This window comes from Osmia bicornis, chromosome 16, assembly GCF_907164935.1.
Source record: "Osmia bicornis bicornis chromosome 16, iOsmBic2.1, whole genome shotgun sequence".
NCBI classification, from domain to species: domain Eukaryota; kingdom Metazoa; phylum Arthropoda; class Insecta; order Hymenoptera; family Megachilidae; genus Osmia; species Osmia bicornis.
The window spans coordinates 7,701,442-7,728,482 of record NC_060231.1 but is presented as its reverse complement, the minus strand read 5'-3'; the positions used below and the strand labels follow the sequence as shown (position 1 = coordinate 7,728,482).

The 27,041-nt window shown below is 41.6% G+C and overlaps 2 protein-coding genes and 3 non-coding genes across 20 annotated transcripts; 2 read left to right on the top strand and 3 right to left on the bottom strand.

The window, feature by feature from the left end:
- Positions 1 to 11: 11 nt before the first annotated feature.
- Positions 12 to 20,420, bottom strand: LOC114872174 (cytospin-A-like). Of its 14 annotated transcripts, XM_046289310.1 has the most exons (16): positions 20,193 to 20,420; positions 19,452 to 20,062; positions 19,058 to 19,195; positions 18,101 to 18,327; positions 15,165 to 15,262; positions 13,757 to 13,897; positions 7,549 to 7,891; positions 5,974 to 6,342; positions 5,696 to 5,908; positions 5,170 to 5,625; positions 4,666 to 5,101; positions 2,561 to 4,381; positions 1,913 to 2,107; positions 1,669 to 1,842; positions 1,172 to 1,557; positions 12 to 1,093 (listed from the first exon to the last, which is right to left on the bottom strand). In XM_046289310.1, the coding sequence occupies exons 5-16, from the start codon at positions 15,248 to 15,250 to the stop codon at positions 1,004 to 1,006; spliced, it is 4,710 nt and encodes a 1,569-aa protein (XP_046145266.1). In that variant the 5' UTR covers positions 15,251 to 15,262; positions 18,101 to 18,327; positions 19,058 to 19,195; positions 19,452 to 20,062; positions 20,193 to 20,420; the 3' UTR covers positions 12 to 1,003. The 14 variants fall into 14 exon arrangements, with proteins under 14 accessions (XP_046145266.1, XP_029034919.2, XP_029034920.2 ...); XM_029179086.2 differs by lacking the exon at positions 18,101 to 18,327; XM_029179087.2 differs by lacking the exon at positions 18,101 to 18,327 and having other exon boundaries at positions 19,742 to 20,062.
- Trnac-gca lies at positions 14,548 to 14,619 on the bottom strand. Its single transcript has one exon. It is a non-coding gene; the product is annotated as a tRNA-Cys (tRNA).
- Positions 20,421 to 20,890: 470 nt separating the features above from the next.
- LOC114872179 (slit homolog 3 protein-like) lies at positions 20,891 to 25,869 on the top strand. 3 transcript variants are annotated; one of them, XM_029179107.2, is made up of 6 exons: positions 20,891 to 20,990; positions 21,269 to 21,516; positions 21,757 to 22,178; positions 22,607 to 22,934; positions 22,997 to 23,599; positions 23,834 to 25,869. In XM_029179107.2, exons 3-6 carry the CDS (start codon positions 21,787 to 21,789, stop codon positions 25,361 to 25,363), a joined length of 2,853 nt encoding a protein of 950 aa, XP_029034940.2. In that variant the 5' UTR covers positions 20,891 to 20,990; positions 21,269 to 21,516; positions 21,757 to 21,786; the 3' UTR covers positions 25,364 to 25,869. The 3 variants fall into 3 exon arrangements, with proteins under 3 accessions (XP_029034940.2, XP_029034942.2, XP_029034941.2); XM_029179109.2 differs by having other exon boundaries at positions 21,748 to 22,178; XM_029179108.2 differs by having other exon boundaries at positions 21,690 to 22,178.
- Positions 25,870 to 25,932: 63 nt separating this feature from the next.
- Positions 25,933 to 26,005, top strand: Trnak-cuu. Its single transcript has one exon. It is a non-coding gene; the product is annotated as a tRNA-Lys (tRNA).
- A 106-nt stretch (positions 26,006 to 26,111) lies between these two features.
- Positions 26,112 to 26,183, bottom strand: Trnam-cau. The gene has a single exon. It is a non-coding gene; the product is annotated as a tRNA-Met (tRNA).
- Between the last annotated feature and the right edge of the window lie 858 nt (positions 26,184 to 27,041).

Sequence of the window (27,041 nt, the reverse complement as noted above, 5' to 3'; positions counted from 1 at the left end):
AGAGGTAGAAATTTTTAAATAATCATTAGGCAAGTTTATTGTTTTATGTCAGACAGCATATCGTCTACAATGGTACAACAATGACAGTGAGGATGATATTAATAATAGTAATAGTAGTGATAAGTAATAATAATAATTATAATAATAAGAGCAATAACGATAACGTTTTTATCTCTGTTTTGGGGCTATCTCGCTATATCACAGAGAACTTAATCCTTATATTCATCCGTTCCTTACTAGCTCCAGAATTAGAACTTAAACAACGTTCTCTTACTCTCTTTAGTTCCCCTCTTCCTAGTATTTTGCTGCTCGGCTTCGTAGTATACTAAACGTGACTAAATACAATAAATTAGGTCTTTTAAATTAAGGCGCTTTGTTCTGTACATCGTTCGTAAAAACTTTACAAAAGTTTCTCGAAAAATAATACAAGTACAAAAATACGATACGAGGAACGAAAATATTATTCGAAACTTTTTAGTTAGAAAAATGCAAGAAGATGATCACAAAAATTCTCTTGCATGCTAGAATCGTTGGCATTGCCAATGGAGGCACTGAAACATACAATATTTTCACGCACAGAAGACTCGATAAAGCTTGCGTCTGCTCCTCTTTTTTTCTTTTTTCTTTTTCCTCTCTTCGTGTACAAAGAAGAAGCGCGTCTCTGGTATTTAAATCCCTGCCTCTAATTTCTTTGTCTCGGTTCTTAACGTATATATATAATATATATATTATATATGAATATACAATTAAACATTCAGTCTCATAATAAAAGCAATTCCATTTGGTGTTTAGTGTTCCATCAAATTCACTCGTGATCATTATACAGCATAGGCATAGAGTGGTTGATAATCCAGCGATCGTTGGAAATTGAAAAAAGTCCGTATTCAATTTTCTCCCTATAGAATTTGGTTGACTAGATGGATCTTGTTCTTATTTATCCTCGCGAAGAACATTCTCATTGTTGAGGGACCTGCCTCGGCGGTACGAGACAACGAACCAAAAATTACGTTTCAAAATGTTTGTAAATACTGGTTACATATGTCATGACTTGTTGCCAATCAGGTCGCTCCAATTGACACATTTCACCTATGTTCTGTGAATGAAATTACTTCTCGTTTATACGCTTATCATTCTAAAGAATATAAAACTAACTTGGACCAATCAAACTTACCAAGGTAGTAGGTATCCCGACGCTTTCGGCAGCTGAGAAAGCAATCGAGAAGTTTCTCCGTTTTTCCACTGGCGTTAACGTATCGTACGGTACTTTATGCGGCAGATAGGAATGAAGGATAGCGCACAACGCTAAACCGTCGTTCCAGGAGCTACTAAAGTTCGTGATATCGATGTTTCGGTAGCCTAAAGTTTTGTTCTGACACCATTTGAGCAAAGCGTTCCGTTTCGAGCCTCCGTTTTTAATCAAACCGCACAAAGGATCCTTGCGTTCTGATAAATCTGTTACACTGTTGCGACGGACAAAGTCGATCGCCTTGGCATTTAAAGCGGCCGAGTCCAGCAATTCGCCTGGGCTTAACACCACAGGCACCGTTGACTTTGTTTCTGCATTAATCATTGGAACAATTTGTATCAGAGGAATTTATGAGTAACTCCTTATTGAAACAATTTCAAAACAGTAGATAATTGTTTTGTAAATTATAAAAGAACAATTACCCGATAGAGGTTTCCTCGCTATAGTAGCCTGAGTTTTATTGTTATTCGTTGTGTTCGCCGTGCAGATCAGGTTATTGATTTGCTGTTGATCCCTGAGCGGAGCTTTCAACGTCATTATATCGTTCGTTCCGATAGAATTGAGAGATGACGTGGAACTGCTTCGACTTCCAGGTCCTGATCACAAAGAATTACTTCTACCAAAAGGATTACGTTAAACGGTTCAACGAGTTGAGTATCAGCCTACCTGCTTTTGCTTGTTTCGTAGCATTCTCTATGCTTTCTATCAAACATTTTACAGACAATCTCGAATCTTGACGAGAAATATTAGCTTTGCGACGTGCTGCGATTTCTTGTTGAACGCTTGTTAATACGCACTGTTGAGTATCAGTCGGAGTGCTCGCTGGCCTCTGAGGGGGTTGCTGTGTCACTTTCTGATTCGCTGTAAAAATGAATCAAAATTACACCGTCCATCTTTTACATTCACAAATGAGGAAACAAAAAAAAAAGCAATAAGCACTATGTTTACATGTAAAAAAAAGCACAAGTATAACAAAAGAAAGTTCTAAAAAAAAACTTCCGTTACAGGTTTCCACTTCGTTACCGAAGATCCACACGTTTATTTACATTTACTTTGTGTAAAGATACAATTTGACAAGGGACAAAACATAAAGCAAAAAAATTCCAGAGTGAAGACAAAACTAGAGAACATAATAAGCTGCTAATAATTAATTGAGACGATATGAGAGGTGAGAGTGGGACCTAGAAGAATATCAGACTAGCAACGAGAAAGGGTATGAGTGTTTATGTTGATCGCTATAAGAAACCAGGAAAAACAACGGGGTTGAACTCTGCAAATACAAGCAATCACGTTTCCACACTACTGGCGACTTACGGTCGCATATTGTACCTATTTGACGTCCTGGTCTCAGTTCCACATCCTCTATGATCGTTTCAAATTTCTCTCTCAAGGATGATGTCCGCCCTATCAGAGATCTATCCTTGCTCGCAGATGTTGAATCGTTAACAATGTCCTGATTTATTTTACAGTCTGAATTTTTACTTAAAATATCGCTTTTCGGCAACCTCTTTTGTTCACTGGCAACAGAATCCTTTATCTTGTACTCGGTATCCGATTCAGACTGCGACAAATCCATGTTCAAGAACTTCATACGTTTCAATCTGTTTGCCTCGCAAAGTGTTAAATTTTTTCTTGTCTCTTGTAGATCGTTCTCGAATTTCAAAGCTTCTTCTTCAGAAGTTTTCGACAAAGAGGTAGTTGAAGCTAGGGAATCTAAAGTTCGAACGTTAGTTTTTAAAGGTTCTTTCGATGTTAATCGTGAAGTAACAGCTGTTGCCGAAGTATCGGTAACAGAGCTAGGTAAATTCTCCAAGGAAGACAGAATTGAACTGTGTTTCTCTGTATATGTACCGATGCCTTTCCTATTTTTATCTCTTCTGGGAATCATACACGTGTTTTCTGTGTTAACTTGCTCTTCATTCAACAGATCTAAATCTTCGGATCTTCTGTACAAAGTTTGAATACTTTTTGGTCTTGAATATGGGATGTTATTCGTATCTTTATAGGATATTGCACTTTTACTAATGTTATCAATCGTTAATTGCTCTTTGTTTCTTCCTTTTTTCGTGTTATTGTCAAAATTATCAGAAGAATGAGTAATCCTATGAAAATTGAGATCATCCAAGGAAGTAGAGAAACTTCTGTTATGTAAAGTGGAATTAAAAATGTTTTGTTTGTAATTAGTATCTAAAAGAGAATCAACGATTTCACTTCCAGATCTCGATTCGTTCTTTTTCAAGAACAATCTACGCCTTTTGTTAAGCGAATAATCTTCGAATTTCGAAGAGTTCTCTGATTCTTTGCATAATCTTGAAGAATTCTCCTTATCTTTCAAATTAGATTTATCTGATTTTTGAGATTCTTGCATGGTAATTAATCGAGAATTTTCAGCGCTATCATTTTCCTGAGTACTTTCTTGCAACACCTTCTTCATCTCTGGATCCACTTCGAATTTCAAATCGTCCAGCGCATTCTCCACCCCGGAATACACATAATCTTTAGGGACGAAAAACCGACTGTTGGAGATATTAATACCATAGGAATTTTGTCCCATATTCTGAATGCCTTTGATGTTTTTCAACAGAAAGGATTTTGCTGCTATGCTTTCATCAGGTACCGATGTATTTTGGATGTATAATTTTGGATAATCTTCAGTACCATTCATGAATTCGCTTGAATTTGTTCTTTTCAGTTCACAAATTTCTCTGCCCGATACTTTTCCATCGGTATTATCCAATTCCATTGGTGAACATCTTTCAGGTGTATCTTTGATCGATTCCAAAGCGAAAACATCAGTTTTTTCATTATCCTCTATAGTATTCTCAGAGGTACAGAATTCAACCTCTTCGCCAGAAATTAATTTGTCTGTTAATTCAGGTTCCTTGGAACAAAACAATTCCTTATCCGAGTCTACGTTCTCTCGAGGAATCGTGCAATTCGGTTTCTTTGAGTCGTCCGTTTTACGGGAACCTGGTTCATTGATCGCTTTTAGAACGTTCGTTCTTACCGCACCTTTCTTGGACTCTTGCCGTCTTTTTATAATAGTACGACCGCGTTTCAGAATATTACTCGCAGGTTTGCGAGAATTTCCAGCGGCGTTACCAAAAGTCTTAAACTGAGGAGCTGCGGTGTTGCCTGATATCCAAATGAAATTGAAAAAAGAAAAAAAAAAGAAAAAAAAACAGATAACAAGTATTGTATTAATAATACGTTCTGCTCCTTTTTTTTTATTGACGATTCGTGAATGTTTGTCTGATAAAAAATATCTACTACAAACTGGAATCACTTTCCTAAGAATACTGATTAAATATGCATCCCTAATTGATCGTGTATGTTTATAAAAAAGTTTGGTGAACGTCGTTCCTCTGTGTCGGTAATAATAAAATGTAGAATAAGATTTTCAAAGGTATTTTACTTACCTTTATTCAACTTATCGAGCTGCGCTTCTAGCGATCTCAGTTTATCCCGTTGCGCTTTATTCTCCATGACAACGCGTTCCAACTCGCTCTGAGCTTCCGTTTTAAAATCATTCGCAACTCGTACGGTCATCAGCAAGTCCGTTTGAAATTGTTCCCATTCGGCGATCTCCTCTTGCCTCAGTTTACGTTCGTCGGCTAAAGCACGCTCTAATTCGTACTGATGCGTTTGAGCTTCCCGTTCTTTACGTTGAGCTTCGTTCAGCGCAGCTTTCAGCTCTCTTTTATCCTCTAAATGTCTCTGACACTGCGCCTGTAATTCCGCCAACGAGTCCCGTACGAGTTGAAGTTCCGTGCTAACCGATAATCGTTCGTCCTTTAATTGATTTAATCTGTACTCTAAGTCGTCGATCGCTGATTTTGCATTATTTCTTGCTACCTGAAAGAAACGTTAAAATGTCTCGCATATCTTCTACGTTAAAATTTATTGATTTCAGTTGAACATACTTTGTATTCCTCTTGGAGTTGCGAGTATTGATCTCTAAGGCGATCATGATCGCAATGCGAGCGTGCCAACTGCTCTTGCAAGGCCGCCGCTTGCGTCTCCAGAGTATCTTTTTCTCTCCTGGCGGCGTCCAACAGTTCGTCAGCTTCGCTTTTGTTCTCCACCTGCCGCGATTGTTCCAGTTCTTCGATTTTAGCTCTGGCGTTCTCCAACAACGTGGCTAGCCTACTAATCTCTATGCTCCGATTCGCACCCTCCTGCCTGGCCTCCGCCAACTCTAAATCCAACTGCTTTCGTTCGATATTCGCCGCTTCCACCGAGGATTCCAGCAGATGCACGCATTTCGTTAATCGTTCCGTCTCTGCGGCACTCACTTCAGCAGCCGCCCTCAAGCTTTTCACTTCTAACGTTAATTCCTCCTGCTTTTGCAACAAAGATTCCCGTTCCTCTTGCGCGCTCTGTGTAATTAGTTAATTCAGTCAATGTTTAACCTCGTGATTTAATTTCTAATTTTATACAGATATTTACTTTCAGAAGATCAACTAATTTTTGTTCTCTCTCTGTGTTGTATCCTTTAGCAGGCTCTTGAGGCTGTTCCTCCCTTAAAAGTAAACCTTGCAGCGTATCAACCTTCGAGCGGGAATCTTCAAGTTTCTCTGTCTGTCTGCATAACGACTCCAGAAGAACGTCCTTCTCTTCTGTTAACCTTTCGTTATCAGCTTGTAGTTCTGTAAGCTGTGCCTATAAAGAGAAAGGTGGTAGAACGAAATTCAACAATTAGCAGAGTAAGATAAAGCTGCACCTACTTGTAGATCGCTCAATTCTTGTATAGTTGCCTGTAATTCTTCGTTCGTCGAATAATGCGTTTCTTCCATTTGCAATATTCTATCCTGCAGACATGCAACAGAAACTTCTGATACAGAGCTGGAGGAGTGTTTGTCCCAATCCGGGGTGGTACACTGAGCACTGTCCTGGGGTACCGTGCCAACAGGTGTTGAACCTTCATCTTGAGGAATTGCTATGGATGCTGGGGCAGAATTGTGCAGTCTAGATACATCCAGGAGTAACTGCTGCTTTTCTGAATCTGATAACGGAGAATGTGCTACGTCCCTCAATCTTGCACGAAGAGCTTCGTTCTCTTCAGCGAGGCGTTCTAACTCCAAACTGTGCTGCTCCTGTTTATTTACAAGCACAAATGAGTTTCTACAAATGATAAATTTAACAACAGAAAATAATACGCAAAGAGCTATGATGGAACAAAGTATAATCATTGTGTCATTAAAATTTCTCCTCTGCTGTCTGTGGTTTTATTTACATTTAAAAAAGGAACTAGGCGATTATGTAAAGGGAAACATGGTGGCCGGTCGGCCTCTAATTACTCGGATGAACTAGAAAGAAATGTAATATGCTTGAACGCGCGATATACTATGACAATACTGTGAAATCTAAGTTCGCGAGTGAAGGTAAAGAATTTTTATTCGATCCACGTTAGCCACAGAGCGAATAAGTGTCATTATTCGAGGTTAGGTCTACGAACGTTACGGTAATCGCACCGCTACTTTCGAAAGATAAATCTACTTATGATTCATTAGACAAGTGTAAACAATTTACGAAGCAAGGTGCCTCTTGTCGTTTACCGTAGACCAAGAGAAGCAACGTTTTTTCATAGCGTTCGCGGTCGTTTCGCTTCACAAGCTTCCTTCTTTCGTAAACATCCCCACGCTTTACGCCCTCTGGATATTCTTTAAATACGCGGGACAATGTTCAGGCATCGTGGATGAAGAAGAAAAAAAAAAAGAAGCATCGATTATATACAATTTAAAAAAAAAAATATGAATGTGTACTAGCAATTGAACGGTTGTTTATGAATTATTTATCATCCAGTGAATTGCTGACGAGCAAATGCAAATTAGTAATCAACCGATGCATCTAATTATTATAATAGTACGATCCTTCTTGAAGTCAGCACAGTAGTTGCCAATTACATAATCTCCGCTTTTCGTAATACCGGTGAGCAATGTAAGAGGGGAGAGAGAAAAGATCACCCACGTTCACCTTGAATCATTGGTATCATGGAGATTGGCGGAATCAATGAGTAAATATTAAATCGTTCCTACAACCTCTGTCGCATTGAAACCGCCCTCAAACACAGTCTCCCTCGTGTTTGTTTTCCTTGTAAGGTCGACGATGTTAGCCGATGACGGAGAATGGGAATCCAGGTGGGAGGAGTAGATCTACGGGCGAGAAGAACGGAAGGGAGAAGAGAGGAAAGAATGAAATGAAAGCAAATAACAAAAGTGACGCTTTGTTCCAGAAAGCATTGGTCTAAAACTTTTGTCATATGTTTCAGATTAGCGAGATAAATTAGTAAGGAAGGTTACCTTGAGAGAGGCAAGCTCGGCACGTAAATCATGAAGATTCTGAGCGTCGCAAGACGCCTCCTGTAGATTCGACTCGAGCCTGGCTCGTTCCTTGCGTAACACCTCGATTTCACGCTCAAGCTCCTGCATCCTGGACCCCTTCCCGGGTCCCTTGGGGTTACAATTTCCCTTAGCGTTCCCTTTGCTCGCTTCCTTACCAAGGGAGCTCCAATTTCCCACCGACGGATTATCGTTTTTAGCCTCCAGCGAGGAGGCGCTGGGTGCCTGACGCAGCGGGTTCTGTTGCTGCTGCTGTTGCTGTTGCGACTGCGTCGGCGGTTGTTGCTGCTGGGTTTGTTGTCCTCTGCGAAACAGCGATTTGAACTTCATCATGGTCGCTCTTCACACTTAACTAGGCACTCGATTGAAATAACAAATTCATTATCTTTTTAAACGAAAGATTGTCCGCCAGTCAACGTTGCTTAAAGTCTGAGACACGTTGAGTAACATCGTTTAATTTGTACATTTTCAATATCATCATTGCACCAAACTGTTTTGCGAAGCCCAGAAGGGTAATCAAAATAATTCTGAAACAATCACTATAGTGTCGCTATAGTTTTTGAATTTAAAGGACACTGCTTTAAGTTCGTAACACCAGTACGAACGAAGATCTACGATGAAATTCTACAGAGTTCTCTGTAACGAGAGCGGGTATCGTGTACTACTTTCACAACGTCCAATTAAAACATTGATATTTCAAGTTTAACACGTATCTTCGAGTTTCTACCCTCTCTATAGGGTAGTAGATCGTGATCCCTTAACGATGACAACGAGAAGCTGAAGTTACACGAAGGGGATGATGGTTTTCTACATCGCGTGACACGAGTCCACCGAAGAATTCGAAGATTCGTGACCTCGAGCCACTTTTTATCCTCCTCGAGGTCTATACGATGCCCTGTTCAACAGTGTTTACGGATCTGATCGGAAAACTTAGCAGGGATCGGTGAGCGAGCTTTGATCTCAGCCTCCAACGACCACTTGTTGCATCGACCAGCCGTGACCAACGTCTCTGGGAACGTGTTTCCAATTGATGCTTCTCGAAGAGGTATGCTCGCATCCTTAAACACCGAATCTGATGATGAACAGCACGATCCTCGAGAAAACGGAGCATCAACGAATCGTTGAAACTCATCGGTACTTCTCCGAAGAAGTCAACGCATCGCACAGTAGTACTCTTTCATCTTTCAAGCCTACAAATGAAAACGAACGATGAAAAATTCAGACTTTTCTGTTTCTTCAGGTAAGAATTCCACGAGAAATGACAATCTAACCGACGTACTCCGTTCGACGGTGCATTGGAAACTGAATACGAAACTCGAGAGTCGTGCCCCCTCCATAATTATTCCCCTCCACATGCAGCAAGCGACCGCTTGCCTGGACGAAGGGCTACAAGAAGTTGAGAACGCGTCTAGGCGTCGAACATACTTGAAATTTACGGTAACGACGACGACGATACTGCTGAAACTTTTCACTGGATAACGATCTAAAATATGCCTGCACGGAGGAAGGGGACAACCGAGCGTCCCGCATTCTTCTGTTAACCGTGAATCGTTATCGGTTCATTGGTTCGAAGAAAATATCTTGATGTTTATCTTTCAGATGCACTTGAGACCCTCTGGTATAAGACCGTAGGTATAATACTGGTTTTCATCCAGTAAGGAAGTGAAATTTCTCTTGCGTAAGATTTTCTCGGATCAGCTTTCTTCGTGAAAACAAGGATGCTGGAGAAGAGGAATCGGTTCCTGGAACAATTAAGGACAATGTAGCAGGTTGAAAAATTCATATTGTAGAATGAAAAGAAGGACCTCGTATATACCGATTGGTGTTTCCGATCGTTCAACTTCTTCTGTTCGATTTCTCAGCAATGCCAGAAGAGGCAAGAATAAGAAGGAACGAGAAGAGAAAGAGAGATAATTGCTGAGAGAGATGGTGGGGTTTAAGACAGCCCGCGCCAACTCTCTGGGAACGAGTACACATACTCTGTCGAGGATGGTTAGGCGAGAGTCGGGGGCAAGGGAAGCAGAAGCTGCTTAAGGAGGCCACAGAATCTGCAGGCGTCTCACCGTCGACCAGTTTTCTCATACGGTCGACATATGGTATGTACCCGGTGGTCCACACTTTTGTGGATCCTGAAGAGGAAGGGCAACCAGTGACCTGTAGCTCCACTAAAATCAAAACATATATAGGATATAGTAACCTGTTGATACGTAAACTTGTAATTTACATAATTAACATGGCAATGATAATTAGACTTTATGCAAACTCTTACATACTTTTGGCAAGGTCTAGGCTCAAATTCATGAAGGTCAGAATTGAAATATGGCAAAATATTGAAACGCTGTTTCCATGGAAGTAATGGAATCGATGACTCGACTCTGCCAATGGTAATCCGATCTCTGGGGAAGGAAATATCATGAACAAAGTGAACACGTTCGCAGATACACCTGATCGGCAAGCAGCGCGACACGACGCGCGTGTCATAATGCTAACATACTCGTAATGTTCGGCTCGTTCGACCGTAATAGGCATATCTTTGCGACACTATCTGGCTTGTGCACGTGTCTCGTTAGCCGAGTAAAGAACCGGTATGCGGTGTTGCGATTTTCCGTCGACTTTGCCGGAAATACGAGTCAACCGACTCCTCGTCATTGGAAATATCTTTGGAGGAGCTTATGGAAGAGCTCGAGGGCAGTGTGTAAAAAAATCATCAAGCTGGTCTAAATATATGGACAGACGTCGCTCTCAATTGGCTGGAGAGTCGCGACGACTCTCGTCGAATTATCTTGTTTTTATTCGATCGATGAATTCCTTGCTTATGAAAAAAAGTCTTTCAAGAAACACACTGCTTGGATCTTGTACAATAATGAGCTCATTGTACGAGGTGTTGTGAAAGTCGCCATCTTGTAACCAATACCTAGCTCTTCCGATCTCTTTTTTTCTTTCCACGAGAAAGTGTAAAGTCGCTTTTATTAAAGAACGAATTAGATTGACCTCCTTTCGCCTCCCTCGATACTCTGTGATTCCTCTGGATTCGGAATTCTGGATCTAACTTTCAGTTCACCGTCTCTGGGCCAACTTTTAGACTCGACCCAAAGCTAATAACCTTAATCAGACTTAACTAAAGCTTGTATCCACGCTTCCAGTCAATCTTAATAACATCCACCGTTCAAAGTCATTAAGAGATTGCATCTTTACATATGATTCATTCTGTAAACACAAAAGGAGGGTTTCAATGGACTGTAACGATAATAATAATAATGAAAATAATTTCACTACTACTGAATATTTCAATGAACAATTAAATCATTCGAGCATATGGCCCCTTTAATTATTGTCTGCTGAGAATTAGTAGTTCCACGACGTGCAGTGATAGACGTCTGGAAAATATCAATGGAGAACATCCTTTGTCACGGTGTAAACTTGTTGATGCGTTCAAGTATTTACCTCGTTATTCATAGCTCGATTAATATTCTATACACCGTTCGATGCAACAGTCTGCGCGCACCTCTAACGTCACAGGTAATTGCGTTCCTCGACACGGTGTTCGTAAAGATTGATTAAACATTCCTTATCTCGAACGACTCGAACTTAATATTCTACTTCCACGGTGATACATTTAAGAGTTCCTTGAAATTTAATGGCCAGTTACCAGAAAACGTGGAATCGTCCAGTTTCATTTTTAGAGCCATCTATTAAAAATAGAAAGAAATATTACATACGAATGAACGCAACGGTTCGAACGAGATCAAGGCTAATGCCGAGTCCAGAATTGTATACACTTTCCTGATCTAAAACGGGTGTTATAAATCGGCGATGGTGAATCGGCTAATGTGAGCAATTCGTTCAAAGAATCATGGTTATAAAAGTCGTTGACAACACAGCCTTATCTGTTTGCAACAGAGTCATAAGAAAGATATTGTTATCGCCAGGTGTAGAGTGTATGGACGGTCGTCTATACGGTTCGTGACGCGATCCGGCCACGTTATTCTCATTTCAGATAACAATTTCCCCGAAAGAATCGCTCGATGAGGAATTTCACCAACAGGAAGACGTCGATCCCTCTTCTCCTTTTCGACGCACCTGAAAGATAATGATGAACGGAGGCATCGAATCGCGTGGATTCGTAGTCGAAGAAAAACAGAGGAAAGAAGAGCACGCGCCTTTTTTTGTCGCGACGCCAAGATACGCCGGCGACACAAAAATTTATACTTTTGCGCAAACAACGATATTGTTCCTGTACAAATACTCGGCAGATAATACCGTGTTTTACTTGCTGCATGATTTCTGCTTGATTTTCGGAATTTTTTTGGAAGCATCAGATAAACGATTAGAATGAATCGATGGAGAGTTAACAATGACTCCGATGCATGGTTCCTCGGTCAGCTAATTTCCTCTGGAGACCAACTCTCAATTGACTTTGCCCTTATTCAAAGGCTTTCTTTCAAGTCGGTCTAAAGATTACTCCGATAAAAAGGGTGCTCCTGAAATTTCCCAAAGACTTAATCTCTTTTGAACAGAGTCTAATCGAAAGAAGACAACTAAGACTAATAATGAAGAATTAAAAAAAGAGGGTTGAGAAGAATCTTGAAGAGCCTTGTTTATGCTATAAATAGGCATAAAAGAAGTCAGCAGGGGGGGTGCTGATTGACTTTTGATTCACTGGGTATGTAGGTCGTTCAACGTCGACCAAGTGCCGCTCTCATTGTCAGAGTGGGTCGTCGTTCGGTCGAGCGGTCGGCACTTAGAGGGCCGGTAAAAAATTCACGTGCTCGACCTCTCTCCGCGTCTCGTTTTTCTTTTCTCTGCTCGGGCAAACTGGCCGCGTCTTTAAACTCTAATTAAGCGCAGACGTCGGCGAACGAGACTCGACTCGCAGCCTTCAACATCGCGATACGTTCTCGCTCTTCAACGAGCAGCTTAAATAAACAATCATGCTCAACTGGTATGATGCAATTGGTTGTTTAACTTACCGAGTCTTGGGACCAGGATTGGAATAATAAACTGGATACAGTGGACAGCAAAAGTTGAAATAGATTTGCAGGTCTTGAGTTATGATTCATCGGGAAACATTGGGACGGAGTTTCTGAAAAGGAATGTAATTAGTTGGGATAAGTTGCTCTTGTACAATGCGGAGGAAAAAGATTTGAAAGGAAAAGTCTTACACACGATTTGCCTAAGCTGATCAGCAATGAATGAGTTGTAAGACAGTTTGATGAGATAACGCTGCTTATCAGCAAGATACAGCGTTAGAATAGGTCAAGCAACAGACGAATCGTTGGGTATATAAGTCATCAACTTTCCTCCCTCTCTCTTAGCCACACCAATTGCCAGCAGAGTTTAATCTGCTGCGTTGCACGCGTTCTCTCGAGGTTTCACGAGGTGATTTTTGAAGAGCCCTTTCGTCCACTCGAGTCTGCCAGAGGTGGCGACCTGGTCCCGAGCGGAGGAGACAGAATGCGAGAGAGAAGGAAACTGCAGCTCGTGCAAAAAAGAAACTGGTTTAAAGCGCAGCAACGCTTTCTGCGGACCAGAATTCGCCTCTTTTTTTTTACCAGAATAAAGCAACAATCGAGTAGCAGTGTCTTGACAGCGAGAGAAAGTGCACCCGTGCACTTTGGAACCTGCTTACCACTTTTCTAGGCCGTGTAATTAATCTGCGACGCTGGAAAATTCAACAAATGATTCGTACGAGGCCTGAGAAGTTTTGAAAGCTTTGAAATTTTGCTGGAGTTTACCTAGGGGCTCCAACGCCTCTCTTTGTACGGCAGTGATAATCGTCGGTAAGGATGATTCCTCGATGTACATTAACTAATCTGAATTATTTTTAAAAATGGTCTGATGCAAACTACAACCTCTCCATGGAAAATGAATATCTGGAGATCATGGACATCTGAACATTTCTGCAATAGCGTCTCCGTAATTCCCATAATTTGATGGAACTCGACTGTGGCTCTATCTATCGAGCGCAATAAACAAATCAATGAGTCACCAAAGCAAGAAGCATGCAAGAGAAGGTTATTGAACCCGCACGCATCCTGCGTTTTCCTTTTCCTTTTTTCCCGCTCAGTTTTTTTTCTAAAGGGAACCCTACGCACGCTCCACGGAGCTACTGGTACAACGTGTCGCTGCTCGCGTCATTCTGGTAATTCGATCGTCAGGATTTACTCACTTATGCTGTTCCTCTAGCTTCGCCTCGTGTCGGTTGAGACGGTCAACTTTTCTGTTAGCTGGCCTTTTTGGGCTGAAAAGCGACGCGACCACGTCCCGTTTTTTCCCCGCGCCGGACGTCGCCCTTGTTTCGGGCTTTGATCTGAAATTTGCAACAATAGATTCACGTTAAACCTTGGAATTCAAGAAGAAAATGGCGCCCAATTCTATCTCTACAATATATAATTTGTAATAGGGGCACTAAAGATATTACCATTATTCTTTAAACTGGCTTTGGTCATTGTATTCATAGCGTCTTCTATTATAATATTGTAGGTTATAGATGATTGTGATAGCGCTGCATTTATGTGTGTCACAAGGTGACGGAATGCCTTGAATTTTCATGAGAGAAAGATCTGATAAAAATGTATAGAATGCCGAAGCCGGTAATGCAACAGTGTTCCTTCAATGAATATGCAAATGACTCGTAAAGAATTACATAACAAGAAGACGCGTTAACACTCCCACCTTCGAAGTAAGGGCTGATTTTCTATGGAACACCTTGCGGACAGTAACCTTATTACGCGTCACGTGATTTTGGTACTGAAAATTGATGATGATATACGCTCGCAATCATTTGTATCCTATTTCATTACTCGAATAATACTCCTTTAATCTCTTACGTAAACTCTAAGCCAATGGTTTTGTATCTAGAAAAAAAATAATTACTGATTTCTATGTAATGATATTAAAAAAAGAATTACAAAAAATAGCTCAACCTCAAAATTGAAATTACAAAAAAAAAAAAAAAATAGGGGACACCCGGGTTTGAACCGGGGACCTCTCGATCTGCAGTCGAATGCTCTACCACTGAGCTATATCCCCGATGTCATCTTCGCTCACCCCGTAAAATCACATTCCATAAAATTTATTTAATACCTGAAAATTAATAAAAATCTTTCGAAAAAAGTCGTATTATAGAAATATATACTTGTCACATTTCGCTGGAAGTAAGTTTAATTGCTAATGCAATACGTAACGCCCATTCGACCCAGAGAAAACGACGCCAATGACTGCGACAGGTAGATAACGGAATTTTCGTAAAAATAATGGCACGACCGGTTTCTCGACGCGTGACAGACGAGGTAAGGCTCGTTAAAGCAAGCCCATTACGATTGCAGTAACGAGTCTGCCTTCTATTTCAATAATTCAAACGCTTTATTGCGTGAACCGGTAGACAAGCACTGCCGCGAAAAAGCACACCCAGCGCCATCTGTGCCAAGTTCCCGGAAACTTTATAGCGTTGTCTTTATCGACAGGGATTTCCACTCGGGCGGTACAAGAATTCAAAAACTTGGCGGGAAAGCAATGGATAAGTATAAAAATAAAAATTTGAATGTCTATAGGAAAACTTATTTCGCTACACTTACCGGATTTTTGTGGACTTGCTCGTGATCGGAATAGAGGTGGCTGATGCCCGTTTAAACGGCGCCCGCCCTCCCGAACCCACGGACATTCCGCTTCGAGCCTGAAACAAAAAGAAAGGAAGAAATTAAATTTCCAAAATGTAATAAAATCCGGTAAAATACAATCGAACAGTACATCGTTCTCCCACGCGTCCTCGCGATCGTAAAGAACTCTCCAGATTTCTATCTGTTCGGTACAGACGCTAACGTACGCGAACGTTTCTGGATTAACAGTGCAGGTGCAACATGGAAACCGCAAGTGTGACATCCTTGACGGGATATCTTCTCTTACGAGTACGAATTCGATCTGTTCACGCCTGCGGATACGTATTAAAACGGCGGCAGCCACGTTGAATCTTACTCTAGAAACGAAACATGCGATAAATAATTATAGAAACGAAGGACGCCACTCGAAACGCGAGACCAAACGGAAAAGAGGTGCAACACACCTCCGCGAAATGCAAATAAACGAGTCGTCTAGAAATACCGTGGGAAGGACAGGGGTCCCAGCCGTCTATATATTCTAAGTTTTAGAACGATCAAAGCGTACCGAGTTCCCTCCTATTGCGTCCAATAATTGTCGTAGCATTTTAGATAGCCAGGGTATCACTGTAATTGAAATATCCTATTTGATGCTAGAATTTACTCGAATTTAGTATTTCTTAGCCTTTCCGTTTACGTTGTCAGTACTTCCACAACACTTCAATACACACTGGCGAAGATATGTATGATAAGAAACGAATCGGTCATGATAAGTCGACGAATATCTACAGATACACAAGATACTACGTACCAAGATACTACGGACATGTAATCAGGTTCTGCTGGAACAAGATACTATTAATGATGATGTTGAATTACAATATTGAAAAACATAAACATAAATCTCTGATATTTTCCACCTTACCTAAGAATTTCTAAAACCTTTTCACTGGACGTTTCACTTCGCTTTCATCATTTTGAAGATTTTGCAATTCTCACTAGCGGCAAGGATGGATGCACAACTCTGTTAATGCAATATCTAACTCGAGCCTGATTATACAACATACATTTGTTATTGGCTAAGAACAACTTCCAAAGGAGTTGGCTGCACCGGTTCCCAGGAGAAAACCGGTGAGACCCAACGGATTTTCAGCGGTGAATATACACTGGAGAACTTCGATCGGAAGGGTACACATCCGTATACGTACATGTATACTGTAAAGGTTCATCGAACCTCGTCGCACGTACGGGTTCTCGGCCAATAATAAAGATGCATGCCCGGTACGTAACTACGTTCTGTACATACGTACGTAAGTACTACCCTGCACCCGTGGCTGTTCGCTCGACACGGAATACTTGTACCGTACATACTAAACTCGCGATACACGGACGATCTGCGGTATACAGGGTGTTTCCAGAACGACCGTAAATACCATTGACAGGGTTTTAAACAACGCCGCTGATCATCCCTGTGTAATTTTTTTCATTAACGCGACTTCCGAAATTATAAGTTACGATAATAAATGAAGATTCATCAGAGACCTAAGCTCGACAGTTTCAACAGTACAAATTGAAAAAAAAAGAATGACAAATGTCCAGGGATACGAGGGGTGCTGTAGCACGATACAAGATCCACTGTAGCTGCCACATAAGCGCACGTACATGACCGGTTATTCCTAGGTAGTAGCAAGTCGCGCGCGATTCCTGTCCGCCGAAGGAATTGGAATTCCTGCGGAATGGATCGTTCCTAGAGATACACGGCGTTCCCGTGGAGCTACCGAACCTCGGATAATTGGCGAATTGACAGATCTGTCAGGGTGAACGCGTGCAGGCTGAACGTAGTCAGGTAATTCAACAGAGGCGCTCTATAATCTCCTGTATCCACCGTTAACAGCTGATTACAAACAGTCTTGAGTTTCATGGTCTGTTGTACAGTTAAGGCCTGCTACTTGTGGGCGTATGCAGTCTAACTGGATCCTGCAAGAATGTTTTGAATCTTAATGTCTGAGAATTTAAAGCCCTGCTTCGCGCGGGCTGACTAGAAAGAGGTAAGTGAGTATAACAAGTTTAAAAGCTGATCTAAAATCACCAACAGCACTGGGAAACTCCTTGAAGTAACAAAGTAGAATTCCTCGAGGCGCGATGACAAACAGGCAAGGTTCCATCGTTGTTAGACGTTTTTCATTTCACGCCGCAGGGTGTGGCGGCGATAAACCTTTTTCCACGGCCTACACATTGTCAACGGGAGCAATAGGTTGGACAGTACCGCAGCCACCAGCACCGAGAACGCACCAGGGGCGGCACTGGAGTCAGCCCACATGCACGAAAGCCGTAAGGAACATTTCGCGATTCAATGGACCGCGTGGCAGCCTTTATTATCGGCACACTTTGATCGCCTTCGCTCGAACGCCCTCGAAATCGCCATGGATAAGCGTGTCTGGTGCGGGTATTAGGATTTCCTTAATAACATCCGTGTCAACAATATTTTCCTGGAGAAAAAATCGATTCACCAGCGTGGATATCCTTGATCCATCGGTGAACATTTAGTCATTTAAAGGTCTACACGATCCTGAAGATCCTACAATGCTTTAAGGTGTCACGATTGAAGAATATTATGTAAGAAGGCAACAGGTAGCCCGTATCCGAGCCGTAGACGGGTTACACTTGAAGCGAACATGATCGCACCTGTACATAGGTATCCAATTTTAGGGTCCAGTAGTCGCGGGCTGGCCGGAGTATCAACCGCAGGCGAGAGGTGCACCGTGTGACGAGGGAACGACCGCAGCAAGAGGTGCGCGAAAAAGTGAATGGAGTCGCGTGGCTCGGGAACCGATCTGCGCGATTCGGCAGTTCAATGTGGACTGGCTTACGTCCATGCCATTCCATTCCACGTTATTCCGTGGAGTGACCTCTCTTACCGTAGACTCCCTCCTTCCCTTCTGCCAATTGCTCGTTCTTCCCTTCGCTCGGCATCGCTCACTTGCTTGTTATAAATGTAGCAGCGTGCAGGAAAAGGATGGTGTATGTGTTTTGTCCAAGGCATCATAGCGGACTCCATCGGTAAGGTTTATCTAGCAGACCTCTGTCTACGGACAGGATTGTTGAGCGAGGACTCGCGAGGAGGTGGAGCTTTTGGATGATGATTCTGCAATTATAGCAAAATGTGAGCATGCTTTGATGTCATAATTCACTAATTTGTATGAAAAAATAAAGGCACCGTGAAGGTCCTCCTCTTAACTCGGAACTCCTTTATAGTCCTCGAGATAGTTCAAGCAAGGACATCGAGTCAACGGTGCAAAGCGGTAGACTAAAAACTTCATTTGAAAAATTACTATGCGTCTGGCGCGCAGCATGGAAAATCGATTTGCCGTTGCAAACTCATGGCGCAATCTAATCATTGCAGCAAGCAGAATGTGCTCGAGGGAAAAACCTCGTCATCCTGGAGAAATCTTCCAAGCATTCCGTCGTTCCGCGGAGCAGGAAAAAAAAAGAGCACCATACGACGTGGTCGGTTTTTTTGCTTGTTTGAAGGTACGCGAGGCACGTAGGTGAGATACCCGATCCGCTCTCGGCTCGACCTTGCTCTACGCGAAGTGGGTGACCTTCTGACCTAATCACCGCTAATTTCATTTGTCGGCCGTACAACGTATGCGTTAGGTAACGCGCGAATCCCCGTGTGGAGGAAGCCAGTCGGTTACGTCGTATTCAGAGTTGACACGGGGCACTTTTAGGTAGAAGTAGGCATTCGGTAATCTCCATTATCTCCCACTTATTTACATAGAGCGATTAATGCCATACGGGAGATCCAGATTTTGCAAAATTTCTAAACCCATCGCTACCTGTCGCGCTCCAAATACTTGTTCGACTCTACCCACCTGGCATGGTTACGGCTCCTGGCGTCCTACGTAGATCTAGCCATGGATCATGACTCGAGAGCCTCGTGTAGCAGTCATGAGAATCCATTTTTTTGCCTGTTGCCTTTTTCCGGCTGGCCTCAATTGAAACACCGTTTCCTAATACAAGAAAATTCAAATATATTCAAGCTTTTGTCAAATTGATAGAAATTTGAAGCATCTAGCGTTTTTATAAGCGTGGTCCTAATATAGAATGTAGGAAGATATAGGACAGTTTAAATTGGTATGCAAGAATGAAATTGCAACCGCGAAATGCTTTAGATTGGCCGTTGAAATTAACGGTACAGACGGCTCGATAGTATCTCAAGATTTCTAGAACGCTTAGATGCTGCAGTGGAAACCCGCTTGTAATTACCTTAACAGTTAATACCGTTGGTGTACAAGTGACGATGCGATTGGGAATATTATCCACCACTCACCAAACTATTTAACACCGTTTAATACCAACTGAACAGTGATTCATTTTAACCCTTGTCTTGCAAACAAACTATACACGTATATCCAGAAAACTGACTGTTAATCGCAAAATTTTTATATGTTTGTTGTTGAGATTAAGAAATAAATTTCATTGATTAGATCATTTAATGGAATTTGTAGATAAATCGTTCGTTAAATAAGGGTTAAACGTTATAAACTTGAACGTACTTGGCGGACGGTGGCGAACGAACGCGGAACTGCATGCGCTGCGAACGACAGCCCGCGAGAGACTGCCGGGGAATAACGATGCATCGTCTTCGACTTGGATGGGTAAAATGGATGGATGAACGGCGTAACAGCGACGACTAATCACCATCAAGCACTAATTCCAGCGTCACGCGATTCCACGTTATACATTGCTGGCCAAAACCTGGGAATCTCTATGTCAATTAACACATTATCATTGTTGATATTTTCCATAATGCACTTCGGATGGCTTGTCAAATCGTTTGTCAAATCACTGGAAAGTTTAATAGACGTATGTGAAACCTGCAAGTTTGAAAATAAATTAGAAAAGTAAACTGATCGTTATGGATTAAATGACGTTGAACGAAATGGCAAGATTGGCCCTGAACTGGTAGGGTGTGGTTAACTTGACCCTGATCAGAAGTTAGATTACCTCCCTATTATCCAACTCGTACTAAAACAGCATACGTCAAGGGCCAGCAGAGTAAATTTACTAAACTCTACTGGCCAGCTAATGGCATCCAATATCAGAGATAGATAAGATACGCAACTGGTATCTACGCATCGACTGATTTATCCCAGCGGAATTGGACCAAGTTTTAACACCATAGCGGTGTTGCAAGCGGTCATCTAAAAGTACACGTTCCAATAATAATAGCGCGGTGCGTGAATAAGTAAGGATGGACTAAAGAAAATCATGAAAACGGCACACCAGCTGACGCGGCATTCAGAGCAGTGCTGTTTCATGTTAGGACATAATGAGGAACAGTCAAAGGCATCCTCCGGAACAGTACATATTGTAGGTCATCACGGAACCGTGACTACTCTGTAATTGCAGAAACATGACTGCACCTTGAAAATTCAAGGTCTGCAGGTGAAGCACGGCAAATGAAAAGCCCTGGAATCGCATCAATCTGTCAGGGAAACGTTTCACCAACTGCACAGATGTTACCGCCAACTCTTAGACTGCCCCAGACCTTGCCGGTGGTCGTGTTTTACAGGTGCGGACTGGTCAGAGGCTGGCAAGTGTATCGTTTGAGTTTTCCTGCCAAACTAGAGCGGTGCATGCTAAAGATAGGTCGCGGTGCTCAGGGATCGGCGTGTGTACCTAGAACCGGCGCGGGGGACAAGGGAGACCTTGGCCTTAGAAGTTTATATAACGAGGAAGCGCGCGAACCACCAGCTCAGTTGCGCCGCTTCGTTTCGATCCACCGATCCGAGACACGCTCTTGTAAGTTCATGCTTCCTGGTGCATTCTTGCATCCACTATATCCTCCTAATTCATACTGCTGTTTGCGAACCTTCCTGTTGCTTCAAATGGTCAAAACAACCTGAAAATAACTTGATGTTAGTCTAGTACCAGTGTTTCCTAGTGTACTCTTACCTCCCATTCATTTAGATCTATATATTTACTAGAAACAATGTATAAAACAATTGTAAACAACGAGTGATCCAATACACTTACATACGGTATAGGAATGAGATGATAATTTGATTGGAAACTTGCAGCAAGTGATTATGAAGATAATGAGAAGGTCAGAATCAGCTGATCAGTGAAGAGTACATCGGTGGGTCAGATCGAGAGGTCCTTACAGGTGAAAAGTGAATCGTTCTGTGGCTGATAGGAAGAGGATCGTGGTTGACTCGTTTGAACGTGGCCATGGTGAGCTGTAGCAAGTGGCTTTTCCGGTGTGCGAAGTAAAAACTCGCTCTACATGCTAAACAACTGGAGCAGTGGAACTTCTACGACTAAACGGGTAAATCAGAAGCTACTCGTTGGAATCTTGTCTGTTCTAGATTAAAAAGAAAAAAAAGAAAAATCATTGATCAATCTTTCCAGTTGCATAACTCAAAAGATTTCTATGAAATACAAAATTTAGTTATTAAACCTTCTCTAGACCGCTATAAATCTCTGTAAAACGGATTCAAGGTCCCAGCATCAAGACCTTCAATGTTGCTAACGTTATTTCTGGAGAACGACGGTGAAGCATTTTCAGGTGACGCGGTGAGCCTGGAATTGGAAAAAGATGCATCAGATTTTACTTTGGGCGTTGGTGGTCGCCCTAATTGGCCAAGTACATTGCAAATGTAGCCTAGCACCGATTGTGGATGACGAACGGTCGATCGCCTACGCCTGCACGCATGGCGACCTGAACGACCTCGAAGAGATATCCATCGAGGCAGAATGGATAGAGTTTACGGTGTCCCGGTTCCACCAGATACCTGGCAACGCGTTCTCCAAATTCAAGAACCTTCGACGACTGTCCTTTTACAATTGCCACGTGAACTTCATCGATCCGGACGCGTTTGCCGGTCTAAATCGGCTGGAGTGGTTGATATTCCATGGGACTAAAATTCACGTGGCTAGGACCGCGTGGTTCCGTCCTTTAATCGACTTGAAGAAACTGATCTTGGACAGGTAAGAGGTTTACATAACCGAACTGCAATTCCATAAACAAGATCAATTATTATCCGTCGTTATTTTGTAATTGTTAGAAAAGGACAGTTATATGTATTACCTATATTAACTGATCAGGGAAGGGTCCTGAAGCGAGCATCAGAATTTTATCCTAAATAGTAATTTAAATAATCAGAATTACGCATCGTGAAATAGTACGTCCGATTAAATAATGAATTTCAGTTTGAAATAGGTATTGAAATGTAAGAGAATGAAGATACCTTATTGGTAACGTTAGTGGGCCGTGATTTGCATGAGAAACGCGGAAAGACGGCGTTTCCTTCTTTGCGAAACGCCGTGAGCGCCCTCGTGAATACGATGAAAAACAAACGGTTACGTAAAAATGATAATGTACGTGTAGGTACAGTGAATCATAAATCCGTTCGCAGATGCGGTTTGGTGCACATCGAGCCCGATGTTTTTCGTCTGCTACCCAGAATCGAAACTCTTGGCCTGCGGGATAACGATCTTGACTGTTTACCGATCGAGGAGCTTTCGTATCTGCGCGCGCTCAGGACCGTACGCATCGATGGGAACCCCTGGCTCTGCGAATGTCGGCAAAGATTAGACGAATACTTCGGATCTCGTTCTATCGTTCAGGAAGTACAATGTTTGAGGGAGACGAACGTTTGCAGAAAATACCAATGCATGACGCCAATTGGATTTCCTGTCGTTCCCTCCTCGTTAACTACGCAACACTTGAACAATTTCGACAGGGTAAACAGAAGCGTTAAATTGCTTACCTTCGTCGAGTTTAATTGGTAATTTTGTTATTTCAGGACCGACTGACGAATCGTGGCAACGAATTTCAAACCAACGTTTTCACCTCCTTGGACAGACTTCCGGATAAAACTACGTGGATCGAGATTTCCGGTTTGGTGATAGACGAGCTTCCAAGATACGCGTTTTTCCGTTTTGGAAATAGCTTGAGGAGTTTGGAATTGAACAACTGTCGCATCGGCGTTATTGAAAATGGCGCTTTCGCAGGGTTGCACAGGTTGCAACGCCTCTCGTTGGTCGGTAACCATTTTTCCACAATTGGTGCCTACTGGTTTCGGGATCTCGTCAATCTTCAACAATTGATCCTGGAAAGAAACGATATCGAACAGTTTGAAAGAAGCTCGTTGTCGCATGTCGGCGACAGTTTACGGCATCTTGATATACGAAATAATAGGTTGCGTTGCATAGCTGTCGAGGAATTAGCCGAATTGAAGAAGCTGGAAAGATTGGACGCAATTGGTAATCCTTGGCTCTGCAGCTGTCGTAATAATCTTCAAAACTTTCTGACAAGGAAAAATGTCGGATTCGAGATTAACGCGGGACGATGTTACGCGAACGAAAACGACATTCCAGATGTCAGCAGCGACTGGCCATTGCAACAGGTACAATCCTAGTCATATTCGGTATAAATTTTCACAGCATCACCTTTTGCACTTAAAATAATCATTTTTAATTCATAATTTTTGACTAATTATTTCTTATGTAAATATTTCAGAATTTAGAAATATTTCATGATGGATTAAATGGTGATTTTATTACTACCAATACATTCCATTGACTAGAGTAGTATTCTCCGTTCAAATTCAAAAATTTATAAGTGTTATTTGTTTATACAGACAACCGAAGGCTCTACAGTCGCTAAAGGAAAAGTACATTGGACTTCCTTCGAAGACAGCATTAAACGCTCAAATATTTCAATTGTAAGGCCAGCTCCGTCTACTCCTCCTGTAGAAATTCATATTGTGACTCCGCAACCACCTACTTACACCGGTGCGTGCTACCCTGAGAAAACTGATGGTCAATCCAGATCAATTTACGCTTGTAGAGCTATAACGTCGCTCGAGGAACTGGGTGCGATACCGCCAACGGCGCACACAATCCGAGTTATGTTGTCGAATATTAAAAAGATTTCTGAGCACAGCTTTTCACGTTTCAACGGATATCTATCAAGACTGGAGTTCAGAGACTGTGGTATCGAGGAGATCGAGCCTCGGGCTTTTTCCAATCTTTACAATCTCGAGTACTTGTCTCTGCGCGGTAATCAGCTCGAATCTATCAACGCAGAAATGCTTGAGGGTCTGTCCAACTTGAGAAGCCTGGATCTATCTCATAACAATATTTACAGAATCACGAATGATGTATTCGACCGTCTGCCGTACCTCACGAGCCTCGACATCTCTGAAAATTCCATGAACTGCATCGGCGTCGGGTACATGGCCAATCACTTGCATTATTTATCGTCTCTACGTGTTTCCAGCAATCCTTGGTCCTGTCTGTGCGGCACGAAAATAGCAGAGTTCCTAAATTCTCGAGGAATTCGTTACGACAAGCATTCGTTGCTGCTGAAGGAGGATTGTTATGCGACGCAGCTTCCAGAAACGACCGCCACCCCACCTGCGACGACCGTCAGCGTTCCCGCCAGGAACGAGACCATCGAAGGAAGCTGCACCAGCCAGGAGGATGCGACAGGAATTCGATATGTCTGTAGCGGTGGTAATTTATTGTTGTTGCAATCCATACCTCCCGAGGTAACCGTTATTGAATTCCACGATGGTCATCTTCCACGATTACCAAGTGACGTCTTCCATAGATTCACAAATCTGAAGGAACTTGTGATTAGGAATTCTGGATTAACCACCGTGGAACAGGGTGCCTTTAATGGTATGAACAAACTGGAGAATTTAACCATTCAGGACAACCCATTGGAGATGATAGGATCTTCCTGGTTTGTTTTGGAAAATCTGGAGAGATTAGATTTACGGGGTAACTCGATCAAGTACATAGAACCTGGAGCGTTTAGAAATTTGAATCGATTAACTTACTTGAACCTCGAAGGCAATGATCTGAAATGTATTTTTACAAGCGACTTAAATGACATGCCTAATGTGTACATCGTCGAGTTCTCTGGAAATCCTCTGAAGTGGAGGTGCAGAGTTGAATTGGAACAATTCCTCGAGGCACGAAAAATAATGTTTATTAAGCTTGAGAATCCATGCGAGGGTAAAAAGCTAGTAAGGCATCTTTTGCTGCAAAATAAAACAGACGGTTCGTTTGATTGTCCATTCGAATGTTCGACAGCTACTAACATCGGTCATTACTTATTCGCTGTACTGCTGTTACCGTTTCTGATAATATTCGTTCATTAATAGCATTGATATATTCAACACTTAACTATGGTACAATGATACATGTGTTCATTTAATAACTTTTTTTAATGATTATAATATTCACACATTGAAAATGTGTGATTCAAACGAGTAACGCAATGCTTAACAATTGTAATACACACAAGATGATTAACAATTTGTTGTTGAAGGTGTAGGTAGCTGCCGAATCGAGAGGGACCAGCGCAGGAGAAGAATTTCCAAGTACAATTTTATTTCTGTAACTTAGTAAATTACTTAGTGTTATGTGCCATAATGTATTTAACGAATTAATTTATTTCGATAGATTTTAATTTGTAAAGGTATATTTATTTGAAAACGTTTACCAAAGAAATTATTTGAAATTGAGAGTCTTCCATGTTGAAGAAACGAAGAAATTATTGAAAGCAGCTATGTAAAAAGGACGCAAGTCCTTGAGGCATTAATTAACTTACGCTTAAATAGATGTGTTTATTGAATGTATAAATAAATGACTTGTTATAGTTTTATCCGTAGTTTTTTGCTGTTGCAACCAGCAGCTTCATATGGGAGAATAAAAAACAAACTTTCAAGCCCGGCTAGCTCAGTCGGTAGAGCATGAGACTCTTAATCTCAGGGTCGTGGGTTCGAGCCCCACGTTGGGCGATTATTTTCCTCTTTCTTTTACTTTTGTATTATTTATATTGTTTAAATTATAACAAGTGTTACAAAAAAGCTATTTTAGACAAAAAAAAAGTGGATTACGATCCCTTAGCAGAGCGTGGTTTCGATCCACGGACCTCTGGGTTATGGGCCCAGCACGCTTCCACTGCGCCACTCTGCTCTTGGGAAAAGTGTTCTTAAATCTGTAAATAAAGCTGCAAGTCATTTTAGAATAAAATATGTGTTTAATTGTTAAATAACAGATGGCGCAGCAACACAAATTTTTATCACTTGCCAGTAAAGTAATAACTAAACAGAGCAATCTTACTTACCGATATTTTCAACAATTGTCGCTACAAATACGTGTGGACGCTTACAAAGTAATAATTAATTTATTTTGCTAAGTAACGTGGGTTCTTATTTAATCGTACTTGAGTTTTTAATCATATTAATGTGCAACTTTCGCTTTTTACTACGAGATGTAGTGCAATTTACAGAATCATGCGTGTACGATTGGTTTCAGAGGAGAAATTGATGTCTCCTGTGTTAAAGGTTATGTAGATTCAAACTTTTAACGTATTTGTACAATTTATTTTAATAACGTTCAAAGAAAGCATTATGGAAACGGAAAATTCTGGCGAATCTTCAAATTCAAATACTGAATCCGCATCACGGGCTGAACGTGTAAGTATCTCGTTTATTGGTACACACTTGAAGTTTCAAAATATCATTATTATGTATTTTTGATCGCAGAAAAGTACTCGAGGAACCCGGCAAAAAGCGGATGATACATCTGGAACAACAAAATTCCTTCGAAATTTCGATCCAGAGCGTAGCGAAAGAGAAAAACGTAAACTTCATCGACGAATATATCAGGGTTGCAAAAGACATACCATGTACAATGAAAGGGGTGTTCATATACGAACAGGGATTGATTTTTGTGATTGTTTAAATTTAAGCTGTGCTGGTTGTCATTTTCCTTGTTCTAAATGTGGTTCTACAAAATGTGGTCACGACTGCAGGTTTGATATTCAACATT